Source organism: Salvelinus alpinus, chromosome 15 (assembly GCF_045679555.1).
Source record: "Salvelinus alpinus chromosome 15, SLU_Salpinus.1, whole genome shotgun sequence".
NCBI lineage: Eukaryota > Metazoa > Chordata > Actinopteri > Salmoniformes > Salmonidae > Salvelinus > Salvelinus alpinus.
This window is the reverse complement of record NC_092100.1, coordinates 54,662,031-54,675,584: the sequence shown is the minus strand read 5'-3', so window position 1 is coordinate 54,675,584 and position 13,554 is coordinate 54,662,031. Positions and strand designations below refer to the sequence as shown.

Here is a 13,554-nt window from a genome sequence, read left to right as displayed (position 1 = left end):
TCGACATAACTCTTCCTGATCGTGGTCTGGGACTATGCACCTGAAGTATGTCTGTCTGGAAGCACCGATCCAACTGTTGATGTGTCATTCTTAACTACTGATTACAGTTATTTGTGTTGGATGAACCCATAGTTACCAGTGAGTGTCAGGGTTAAGATGTCTATTGTGTTTTGGGCCTGATGCTCGTCACTGCTATCCTATCCTATTCTATGGAGACCACTTAACTGCTATCCTCTCAGACCAGATGTGTCATATAGTAATTGAGCTGTGTGTCTTTTTCCTCTGAGAGTTCAGTCCTCCTTTTGACATTTTGCCTTAAGCTCATTAATCATGTTTGGGTTTATAATGGCAATCTTTCCATACCTCGATACAACACCTCGATACAACACCTCAATACACATGGGTTACTGATCTGGAGTGTTTGTTTAGTAAATAGTACAGAGGAGTGGGTTTATGTGTTTGTGTGTGGGCGCGTGTGCGTCCGTGTGTGTTTGCGTCCGTGTGTGTGTCGTCCGTGTGTGTTCACATGCGGGTACATGTGTGTGTGTGTGTGTGTGTGTGTGTGTGACTACTGGATTGAAAGTTCATCTCACATTACAATTATCAGTGATTAGTCCTGTGGGAAAATGTACAGCCATTTAATAGACATGGTTATGGAGTTACTTGTGAGTGGGAAGAGAAAGGTCAAGAGAAAGGTCAAGAGAAAGGTCAAGAGAATAAAGAAACATGCTATTCTTATTTACAATAACATCTACTCTAAAATGGCACAATATATTATTTGACACTAATTTCTATTGGGCACAAAATAATCTGAAACACAGGATTGGATAAAAAATACTCGCAAATAAAGCTGACAGTCTGCACTTTAACCTCATAGTCATTGTTTCATTTCAGTACAGAGCCCAAACAACAAAACATGTGTCACTGTCCCAAGACTTTTGGAGCTCACTGTATCTAATCAGTAGAGAATGTTCAAGTGAATAAAGAGCTGTGTCTCCATGGTGACGAGACAGTTAATACCATATACGAGATGAATCGAGAATGGACCGTATATAGGTTTAAATTATTACCTCACTCCAGTCCAGTAACATCTTTAGCAGCGAAATTGGCTCACACCTAAAAAATATATTATCACATACCAGTTACTCAGATTCCCGGTTAGTGACATTTCAAGAACTTGAAAGGCTTGATATCTGTCAGTCGTGGAATAATATAAAAAGCCTTAGTAATCTGATTAAAGATACATGTAAAAACGTGATATTCTACACTTCAAGTCATGCCTTCACTGATAGAGTATCTGATTTTCTCAAATCTATTTCGAAATAGCATTGCGTAGTGTTGCCCTTGGAGGAGTCTACATAACAGGACGGAAACTCCAACTGGTATTCTTGACGCTTCCAAATAGAGGAGTCTACAGCCATGACTTAGGGCGAAGCTACTGCAGTGCTGACTGTAGAGCATGCATAGGGCTATGGGATTTATGGATAGCCTAGACTAGCATAAAGCTCGAATGCTTGGCATGCATTGAAGGAATGGTTGTGCTGGTGTTATTGATAATACAGGTCAGCTGGTGTGTGTAGCCTTCGTGACCCTAAAGGCATTATGTTGACTGGGAGAGCTGGATAAATAGCTTACATTACATTAGCGTGACAAGTGGAGACTGGAGAGAGTGAGCGACACGGAGAACGAAGCATGACTGGGCTGTCTACGATGGGATTACGTCACGATACTACGCCTTCTGTTTGGGGCATTATTTTCAGTAGCCTAGTCAGTGAGATTGCTACCATACTGTGCCACAGGCTAGACCTAATAGTAGCCTAGTCAGTGAGATGTGTACCATACTGTGCCACAGGCTAGACCTAATAGTAGCCTAGTCAGTGGGATGTGTACCATACTGTGCCACGGGCTAGACCTAGCAGTAGCCTAGTCAGTGAGATGTGTACCATACTGTGCCACAGGCTAGACCTAGCAGTAGCCTAGTCAGTGGGATGTGTACCATACTGTGCCACGGGCTAGACCTAATAGTAGCCTAGTCAGTGGGATGTGTACCATACTGTGCCACGGGCTAGACCTAGTAGTAGCCTAGTCAGTGAGATGTGTACCATACTGTGCCACGGGCTAGACCTAATAGTAGCCTAGTCAGTGAGATGTGTACCATACTGTGCCACGGGCTAGACCTAGCAGTAGCCTAGTCAGTGGGATGTGTACCATGCTGTGCCACAGGCTAGACCTAATAGTAGCCTAGTCAGTGAGATGTGTACCATACTGTGCCACGGGCTAGACCTAGTAGTAGCCTAGTCAGTGAGATGTGTACCATACTGTGCCACGGGCTAGACCTAATAGTAGCCTAGTCAGTGGGATGTGTACCATACTGTGCCACGGGCTAGACCTAGCAGTAGCCTAGTCAGTGGGATGTGTACCATACTGTGCCACAGGCTAGACATAATAGTAGCCTAGTCAGTGAGATGTGTACCATACTGTGCCACGGGCTAGACCTAGCAGTAGCCTAGTCAGTGAGATGTGTACCATACTGTGCCACAGGCTAGACCTAGCAGTAGCCTAGTCAGTGGGATGTGTACCATACTGTGCCACAGGCTAGACCTAATAGTAGCCTAGTCAGTGGGATGTGTACCATACTGTGCCACGGGCTAGACCTAATAGTAGCCTAGTCAGTGAGATGTGTACCATACTGTTCCACGGGCTAGACCTAATAGTAGCCTAGTCAGTGTGATGTGTACCATACTGTGCCACGGGCTAGACCTAGTAGTAGCCTAGTCAGTGGGATGTGTACCATACTGTGCCACGGGCTAGACCTAGCAGTAGCCTAGTCAGTGGGATCTGTACCATACTGTGCCACGGGCTAGACCTAGCAGTAGCCTAGTCAGTGGGATCTGTACCATACTGTGCCACAGGCTAGACCTAGTAGTAGCCTAGTCAGTGGGATGTGTACCATGCTGTGCCACGGGCTAGACCTAGCAGTAGCCTGAGATGTGTACCATACTGTGCCACGGGCTAGACCTAGTAGTAGCCTAGTCAGTGAGATGTGTACCATACTGTGCCACAGGCTAGACCTAATAGTAGCCTAGTCAGTGGGATGTGTACCATACTGTGCCACAGGCTAGACCTAGTAGTAGCCTAGTCAGTGAGATGTGTACCATACTGTGCCACAGGCTAGACCTAATAGTAGCCTAGTCAGTGGAATGTGTACCATACTGTGCCACAGGCTAGACCTAGTAGTAGCCTAGTCAGTGGGATGTGTACCATACTGTGCCACGGGCTAGACCTAGTAGTAGCCTAGTCAGTGAGATGTGTACCATACTGTGCCACAGGCTAGACCTAATAGTAGCCTAGTCAGTGGAATGTGTACCATACTGTGCCACGGGCTAGACCTAGTAGTAGCCTAGTCAGTGGGATGTGTACCATACTGTGCCACGGGCTAGTAATAGCCTACACTTGGTTTTATAAAGCAGCTGTTATGAATGTGCCAATGAAATCAATAATCAATCCAGTTCTTGACAGTTTGTGTTTTATGTTTATTACTTTATCTAGCATCATATTTCTTTGTCTTATCTGTCCTCTTACCAAACTATCACTGGTGCTACTGCAAAGTATTTTTGCAAGGATTGCTACTAGCGTTAGCGCAATGACATGCTAGTTGTTCCCATAGACTTCCATTTATTGAGCCAACGTCTATCCATTTAAAAGCGCGTCTCGGCAGCAATATTTCTTTAAATATAATTACATTATTTGTTGCAGTGGTGGCAATCATTTATTTGAATGAATATTGGGTAAACACCGGAGATGCTTCCCTATGCTACAGGATGGGAAGCAGTGTCGGGAAACAAGGGAAGCAATTTAAAGCCTCTAAGCAGTTGTGTGGTTGCGGTCAGAGGTTATGTGGTTGAGGTCAGAAGTTATGTGGTTGAGGTCAGAAGTTATGTGGTTGCGGTCAGAAGTTATGTGGTTGAGGTCAGAAGTTATGTGGTTGAGGTCAGAAGTTACGTGGTTGAGGTCAGAAGTTATGTGGTTGAGGTCAGAAGTTACGTGGTTGAGGTCAGAAGTTACGTGGTTGCGGTCAGAAGTTATGTGGTTGAGGTCAGAAGTTATGTGGTTGAGGTCAGAAGTTATGTGGTTGAGGTCAGAAGTTATGTGGTTGCGGTCAGAAGTTATGTGGTTGAGGTCAGAAGTTATGTGGTTGAGGTCAGAAGTTACGTGGTTGAGGTCAGAAGTTATGTGGTTGAGGTCAGAAGTTATGTGGTTGAGGTCAGAAGTTACGTGGTTGAGGTCAGAAGTTATGTGGTTGAGGTCAGAAGTTATGTGGTTGAGGTCAGAAGTTATGTGGTTGAGGTCAGAAGTTATGTGGTTGAGGTCAGAAGTTACGTGGTTGAGGTCAGAAGTTACGTGGTTGAGGTCAGAAGTTACGTGGTTGAGGTCAGAAGTTATGTGGTTGAGGTCAGAAGTTACGTGGTTGAGGTCAGAAGTTATGTGGTTGAGGTCAGAAGTTACCTTCACCCTACTGTATCAAGGCTGAATTGGAGTGATGTAGATTATGGAGGCCACATTTTTATTAGCTGTTGCTCATTTTCTATTCACAAGTCAATTATTTTTGATAATTAATTCATAGGGGAAGGCTATGATATGCAACAAAGACTGAGACCAGAATGGAGTACTACAACACTGTACAGCACTGTTGTAGTACTTTCTCTGACACATTTTCAAATGTGGATAGTTGAATAGCAGTGAATCCACATAAACATACTTTTGGCAGATGGTGTACACTACAGTAGGTACCTATTAGACAAAAAAATGGTTGAATAAACATTATTTCCACATCAACTGTTAACCTAAATCCAGTGACATATTACATTTTTTAAATGTTGAATTCTACTGACTACTCAACCAAATGGAAATCAACACTAGTGGGTAAACACTGTGGGGAATGATCGACAGATCCTTCCGATCAAAAGAATTGAAGCATAAAGCTTTTACACCCAGACTACTGGTTTGTAAGACTGCAGCCTCACAACCATCTTGTTAGTATGCACAGCTTGACATCGTTTCTCTCCTTGCAATTCAGTCCAATCAATATACTGTATGTCTCCTCTCCTTTTTTCTCGTTAAATATTTTCTGCAGCATTTGGACAAAATGTTCTCAGAACGACCACACAATAATGTTGTATATGATGATATACTGGCCATTCTCAACTTCCTCTCATGTGTGAGGACCGACATACATTCTTGACAAACATGTACAATAGCGGCAGCAAGGGGACCACATTGAATACTCCACGTTTGTGGTCAGTTCATCAACAGAAAATGTCTCACTATAAACTTTGACCCCGGTGGTCACTCACTCCCTTTCTGATTGAGACCCATCCTGTTTTAACCTCTTCTTGGCATCCTCTATCACAGGATTACTTGAAATCTGTTCTCTCTCTCTCTCTCTCTCTCTCTCTCTCTCTCTCTCTCTCTCTCTCTCTCTTTCTCTCTCTCTCTCTGAAGAACATCTTGTTTGTGCAGTTTACCACTCATATACCCCCCCTACCCTCCCCCTCCTCGGCTCTGACTAGGCTGATAAGGGCTGATGTCCTCATAAACCATAAACACCCCACCTCCCACCCTCTATTATGTGACTTAGAGTAGACCAAGCGGAGGAAAAAGGGGGGGAGGGGCGTCGCTCTGCACTAACGGATGCCCTGGGGGGGGGGGGGGGTCAATGGTGGGGGTGGGGAGTGTTGTTAAACCATAGCTAATGTTATTGGTTACTGGAGTGTGAAAGTAAAACAAATCGTAGAAGATCACAGAATCTGAATTTAAATCCTTGTGTTGTATACTGCATAAGGGGTCCTTAAGTAATCTCAGGATTTCACGCCAGAAAGTCAAGATGGGAAACCCAGCCCGAAAATCTGGCCACATGCAGTAATGGCGTGTCTGTGCCCGTGCGTGAGTCTGATGATAATGTTCAAGGTGTGATTTATAGAGGATGAGAAATGGCCTTGAGGCCTGGCTGTCGCGTCCCTGGCCCTCTGGCTGGTGATTTAGTGTGATAAGTGAGTTTCCTTCATCAGGTGCATTCAGACTGGTACAATAGAGGAAATTGGAGCCTGAAGAGACCATATTACTACTGATTATTAGATTCACTACCCAGTCTGCTGCTCTTCTGCTGCTCGCTCTGCTGACTCTTTGATTCTAGCGCATACTGTAATACATACCCCAGGACACCTATCGTAGAAAAAGAAAGCCAGGCGTCGCACTCAGGTGTCTGCTTAAATCTTGAAATGAATTTGAGGGACCAACAACTATCCAGGCTGTAATAGGTCTATGTGAAATATATATTTGATAGATCTATTCTAGAATCTGCCTCTGCATATCCTCTCCTAGGTGCACTTCTTAAATTCATTCACGATTCATAACTTAATAATGCTGTAAAAATGAGGATCCTGTTTGCAGTGTATGAGAGTCTCTGGGTTGTTGTGGGCCTGGAATGAATGACCTGGTGCTGGATCAAACTGTATTCATGAACTGTCTCAGAGTAGGAGTGAAACTGATCCTAGATCAACAATCCTACTTTCTGCCTATTATTACAGGCCTAGGTACCCAAGAACAATGGCGTTCCGGACTAAAATTAGAGTTTGCATAGTTTTTATCCACGGTCACAAAAGGCCCCTGCAAACACACAATTGCTCCCTTTCAAATGTGTTGCTAGGATACGAGCGCAGCGGAGACGAAATCCCCTCTGTGTTTCGTTTCTCCAGCTGCAAAGCTCAGACATGTTATGTTATGTGTGTGTTGGAACCAGTTCAGGGAACAGAACAGAAAAACTGAATATTTTTTTTTCTTCACGAAAGTGATCTATACTGTTCCGGAACAGAACTGTTATTTTACAAGCATGGGAAACAGTTCAGAGGTTTAAAAAGGAACAGAAAGGAACTATATAAACCTTAACTTTTTTGTTGTTGGTTCGAACCAGTTCAGAAAATGTGTTTTGTTGGTCAGAACAGTGGAACGGAACAACAACAAAAAAGATGATTCTGCTCAGAACGAAACGATTAATTTTGGTTCCAACCCTTGCCGAAGATACTCTGACATTTCATGCTCATAGGTCATTAGCTCGTTAGCAATCCAGCTTGGCTTGGATATAAATCGATTGTCTGATTAATTGTTGTTGTTGTTGATTTATGCTATTATTAGTCGATTTTTAAGTGTCAGCATTTCAAGTGCCCGTTTGGTACTGATGAAGTAGTCCTCTGAAAAGTGTCTATTTGATGCTTAGAAATCAGTATCTAATTCAACATTATTGATAACAATACAAATGCTTTTATTATCTGATGAACCAGCATGCAATCCATCGTTTTTATCCCCCTGGCGGTGTTTCATGAATCCTGCCTAGTGCCTAGGGATGAGCATCATTTCCTGAGCCTGTCTGTCGCTATGGCAGACGTCTCCAGGGAAACCAGGAAGATGCCCCTGCGCTGTTCTATTCTGCTGTTCCGCTGTCTGTAAGTAGCGCATTCTAGAGTGTTGCTGAAACAGCTGTTGCTTGTCATATTGTGTTTCCTTGGCGATGGGTTGATCATGTCACAGTATGCTCCAGGTAGTCTCTGACTCTGGGGGGCACATAGTGACTGAGTGTTCAGCGATGGCCCACTCAGCTAAAACAGCACTTAGGGAGGGTGGTTGCTAGTGACAACCATGGACCTGTCAATCATGGTGTTGTCGACCTGTTAGGGAAGACAGGGAGCTGGTATCCTGCTGTGATACCTAGAAGGCTGACATGATCAGTACTGTTGTTCAGAGCCAATGACATGAATAGTGGAAAGGATACTAGTACTGTATGTACCCGAGTTGTCTTACTGGGCATGACTAGTGCTGTTCAATTGTAGGGTATGACATGTAGTCAATTGATTCACTCATATGATCCCCAAGCCCTTTGCCCTCGAGCCTCAATTTGTCGCGGCATAGACTCTAGGTGTCAAAAGTGTTCCACCGGGATGCTGGCCCATGTTGACTCCAATGCTTCAGTTGTGTCAAGTTGGCTGGATGTCCTTTGGGTGGTGGACCAATTTTGATGCACACAGGAAACTGTTGAGCGTGAAAAACCCAGCTTGCCCATTCACCCTCTGAATGGCACACATACACAATCCATGTCTCAATTGTTGCAAGGCTTAAAAATCCTTCTCCTCCCCTTCATCAATGTTATGACCATATTATAACAGGTTATGACAAGTTATGTCTGCTGTTATGACATTTTATGACATGGTTATGACCTTGTCATAACGTGTTATGGTGCTGGGTGTCAAGTAAAGTGTTACCATATGTGACTCACCACCTGGATTCGGTCTTATGTAGAAACATTTGAACTTCAGTTTTTTACATTAGCTTAAAGTAGAGACTCAGAGCTACACAATGGTATATCATACACTGCATTTGAGGAAACAATGGGAAAGTAAATCTGCTTTGAAAGGTGATCAACTTGTAAACTCACTTATGAGAAAACCGTCTTTCAATGTTTTGGTACTACTACTGGAGAGCCCTTCTTTGTCTACACCCATTCACCCTCTTAAGCCTTAGCCCCACCCATCTATTTAAGGGTTGATCCAACCGTTCTGTACTAACTTGCCAGCTACTTCCAGACATCTAAGAGAGATAAAATAGCTCACGGAACATTACTAGCCCTATTGCTCTGTGGTTTCGCTTTCAGAGCGCACACTGGACACTCTGTCCAATAAGTAGAGTTGTTCCGAAAGTTCTGACCTCACAACTACAGTCAAGCACCCAAGCTAACTAGCTAGCATTGGCTAGCTAATGTTACTTCCAGACACATAATGAGGAAACACCCCACTCTGACCATTCTACTCACCCTAGCAGAGCTGGTTAGGCTTGTTTAATGTTATCCAGAGTGTTGGTGACTGTAACTGTGCTGTTGGCAGCAATTGAATTACACCTTGTTGCCGAACTTCACCGGACATATTCAACGGGTGTTGAGCGTTCAAAAATGCATCAGTTATTCTGCCCTCTGGCACACTAAAACTAGATTGCTATCTAGGTAAACAATGAATCCCAACGCATGACGTAACGTTAGTTCTCATTTACAACTGCGACCTGGCCAAGACAAAGCAAAGCAGTGTGACAAAAACAACAATACAGAGTTACACATAAACAAACGTACAGTCAATAACACAAATTGTCATTGTCCTGCTGGAAGGTGAATCTCCGTTCCAGTCTCAAATCTCTGGAAAATTGGAACAGGTTTCCCTCAAGAATTTCCCTGTGTTTAGTGCCAGTCATCATTCCTTAAATTCTGACCAGTTTCCCCATCCCTGCCAATGAAAAACATCCCCACAGCATGATGCTGCCACCACCATGCTTCTCGGGGCGGCGAGAGGTGTTGGGTTTGCGCCAGACATAGCATTTTCCTTGATGGCCTAAAGCTAGATTTTAGTCTCATCTGACCAGAGTACCTTCTTCCATATGTTTGGGGAGTCTCCCACATGCATTTTAGCGAAACAAACTGTTTGCCTATTTTCTTCTTTAAGCAATGGCTTTTTTCTGGCCACTCTTCTGTTTAGCCCAGCTCTGTGGAGTGTACGGCTTAAAGTGGTCCTATGGACAGATACTCCAATCTCCGCTGTGGAGCTTCGCAGCTCCTTCAGGGTTATCTTTGGTCTCTTTGTTGCCTCTGATTAATGCCTTCCTTGCCTGCTCCGTGAGTTTTGGTGGGCGGCCCTCTCTTGGCAGGTTTGTTGTGGTGCTATTTTCTTTCCATTTTTTAATAATGGATTTAATGGTGCTCTGTGGGATGTTCAAAGTTTCGGATATTTTTTTATAACACAACCTTGATCTGCACTTCTCCACAACTTTGTCCTTGACCTGTTTGGAGAGCTCCTTGGTCTTCATGGTGCCGCTTGCTTGGTGGTGTCCTGTGCTTAGTGGTGTTGCAGACTCTGGGGCCTTTCGGAAAAGGTGTATACAGTTGAAGTCGGAAGTTTACATACACCTTAGCCAAATACATTTAAACTCAGTGATATTTAATCCTAGTAAAGATTCCATGTTTTAGGTCAGTTAGGATCATCACAATATTTTAAGAATGTGAAATGTCAGAATAATAGTAGAGAGAAGGATTTATTTAGTCTTTTATTTCTTTCATCACATTCCCAGTTGGTCAGAAGTTTACCTACACTCAATTAGTATTTGGTAGCATTGCCTTTAAATTGTTTCACTTGGGTCAAATGTTATAGGAAGCCTTCCACAAGCTTCCCACAATAAGTTTGAGTCAGGTTTGAGTCAGGTTTGTAAGCCTCCTTGATCGCACACGCTTTTTCAGTTCTGCCCACAACTTTTTTATACGTTTTAGGCCAGGGCATTGTGATGGCCAATCCAATACCTTGACTTTGTTGTCTTTAAGCCATTTTGCCAGAACTTTGGAAGTATGCTTGGGGTCATTGTCCATTTGGAAGACCCATTTGCGACCAAGCTTTAACTTCCTGACCGATGTCTTGAGATGTTGCTTCAATATATCCACATCATTTTCCACCGTCATGATGCCATCTATTTTGTGAAGTGCACCAGTCCCTCCTGCAGCAAAGCACCCCTACCAACATGATGCTCCACCCCCGTGCTTCACTGTTGGGATGGTGTTCTTCGGCTTGCAAGCATCCCCCTTTTTCCTCCAAACATAACGATGGTCATTATGGCCAAACAGTTCTATTTTTGCACTTTTCGCACCAAAGTACGTTCATCTCTTGGAGACAAAACGCTTCTCCTTCCTGAGCGGTATGACGGCTGCGTGGTCCCATGGTGTTTATACTTGCGTACTATTGTTTGTACAGATGAACGTGGTACCTTCAGGCGTTTGGAAATTGCTCCCAAGGATGAACCAGACTTGTGGCGGTCTGCAATATTTTTCTATTTTCATTTTCCCATGATGTCAAGCAAAGAGGCACTGAGTTTGAAGGTAGGCCTTGAAATACATCCACAGGTACACCTCCAATTGACTCAAATGATGTCAATTAGCATATCAGAAGCTTCTAAAGCCATGACATCATTTTCTGAAATTTTCCAAGCTGTTTAAAGGCACAGTCAACTTAGTGTATGTAAACGTCTGACCCACTGGAATTGGGATACAGTGAATTATAAGTGAAATAATCTGTCTGTAAACAATTGTTGGAAAAATTACTTGTGTCATGCACAAAGTAGATGTCCTAACCGACTTGACAAAACTATAGTTTGTTAACAAGAAATGTGTGGGAAGGTTGCTCGTTTTTTCTGTGGCAAAACCAACTAGGCTCGTAATTTAACTATTTTATTCGTATGTACAGATGGCATATAATATTTGATATTAAGACACATGAAAGTTCACATGTTCGAGAAGGCATTTCTTCCAAAAAACGCATTTTCATGAAAGAAAAATGATTACGTTCAAACAGCTCTCATGTGAAGTCGTGACTTGCGACATACGCCTGGTTTCCTGAATCGGGTCACATATTTGCTCTTATCTTGAAATGTATTGGATTCACTGAAGTAGCTCCTTCGCCTGATGCCAAAAAGGGCAAGAGTATTAATCGTATTGCACAGTAATATTCCTTTAAACTGTTCCTTCATGTCCATGCTCAGTAGTTTTATTTTGACTTAATCAGAGCAATGTCACTGCAAGTTTGAACTGCTCAGCTCTCACGACAATTACCAAAAAAGTATTGCCATCAGAATATCCATTATATTTAGGGGTTTAAGAAGTCCATAAAAAATGGCTGCCAAAGTTTATTAATACCTTCTGGTCCAAACTGCTGTTGGTTAATCCTTGATTTAATGAGGTGTCTTTGAAGAAAGTAATGGGCTACGTGATGCAATGTTACTGTCTTATTTTAGTGGTGCAATGTGTTGTTCCATTATTCGGCAATTTACATCTCTCTGTCTCTCTCTCTCTCTTGCAGGAAAAGCAGCCTGTCCTGCTAATGTTTCATCATCAGCAGTGGTTCTAAGCATCACCTCAGGAGGTTCTACACAGAGCAACATGCTGCACCTCCTCCTCCTCCTGTCCCTCACTCTCCCCTCCACTGGTGAGTTTCATATGGTAATCACACTCTATGGATTTTCACACTACTGAGCCGCACTGAGCCGAGCCAAACCAAGTGGTACTGCACCGGTCTAGTTATGCAGTCACCGTAGTTGCTGGAACTTTACTGAAAATAAAAACATCAGCGCTAGCTTGGACAGTTTAGTTCGGGCCGGCACGGTAGTGTGAAGAAGGGTAACAGTCTCATATTCAGTTTAACTGCAGGAGAAATAGAATGTGTCTGTCCATTTGAATTGCTACTTTTTTGGGATGCAGCCAAGGTCAAGCAACTATCCACGGTATGTGCAGGCAGATAGAAGAGAGCAGGGCTGAAAATGACCTGCCTGTAACCCCAGACAAACCCTTCAGGAATTGAGATTTCAATTCAGCTGAAGCAAAGAATGTGTTGTTTGGACTCTGGCGTTCTCACTACTTCCCAACACATATCCTTCAAACAGATTGGGATGGTGGAGATTACATTTGTTCATAGGAAGAGGTGTGTGAGTCACGCTTCGACTTCACCCGAAGGCAACGACAACAGGGTGTGTTTGTGCGTGTGTGTGTGCCTGGCCCAGCGCATCGCACCACCACCACATCACATTGTGCTGTATGCCTGCCTGATCCGGCCTCTTCTGAAACACAACAACAGACCAGCATGCAGAAATGGGTCATCCCTATGGCCAAGGGACATCGCTTTGACAGAGCCGTTGAGAGCCAACAAGGAGGAAGTTAGTCTGATGATTAATGTAATGTCGTTGTGGCAGTTACGTAAACTACCACATAGTCAAGACCGTGGAGAAGGAAGTCAGCAGAGGTCTGATAATCGTTGTTGACCATAGAAGTAGAGTCACTAGAAGGGACAAAGTCCATCACAGAACATTGACTTGAATAGGAATGTCCGTTCTAGTAATTCTATTTCTTTGCTGTTGACCAGCTGATTCTCCACCCTACTAAGGCTCTTATTGGACAATGCCTCAGTACTGTATGTCTCATGTCATGTTACAGGATGTGACATCAAACTCAAGCCTGAAATATCTTTGCACAATGAAACGGCAGCATCATTCTACAGTGTGCAGATTTCTATATTTCTTTCATCACATCAAACCCAAGCTGACCAATCTCATCTCAGTGTGATTGTTTGAATGGCCCTAGTCTGTAGCCTTCAGTACACATCTGCTGTCAATGCCCAATCACTGTGATTGTCACATATTCTATAATGCAAACAGAGACAGAAATGTATGGAGCAGTGTATTCAAAAGACAAGTCAAATCTCACTGCAAGCATAATACGGTAAGCTTGCAATGTATAGCAATGTCACCTTTAACCCCTTGATTCATACTGAAGGGGAGACAGTAGATAGTGACAGTATGTACTGTATATAGATTGGGCGGTGAGAAGTTTAACGTGCTGCAATATCAACCTTGCTGTTTTCTCTCAACAGTGATGGATGAATATGCAGAATAGAAGGAAACTCCAACACACTGTTGATCTTAATATTTTTT

The 13,554-nt window shown here is 43.4% G+C and overlaps 1 protein-coding gene across 2 annotated transcripts in view; it reads left to right on the top strand.

Moving 5' to 3' along the window:
* Positions 1 to 13,554, top strand: part of LOC139540345 (contactin-1a-like) — a 118,879-nt gene that overhangs the window by 43,789 nt on the left and 61,536 nt on the right. For both annotated transcript variants that reach the window (XM_071344101.1, XM_071344100.1), the window contains exon 2: positions 11,931 to 12,056. In XM_071344101.1, the coding sequence (XP_071200202.1) occupies positions 12,011 to 12,056 (46 nt within the window). In that variant the 5' untranslated portion in view covers positions 11,931 to 12,010. The remainder of the gene's footprint in view (positions 1 to 11,930; positions 12,057 to 13,554) is intronic.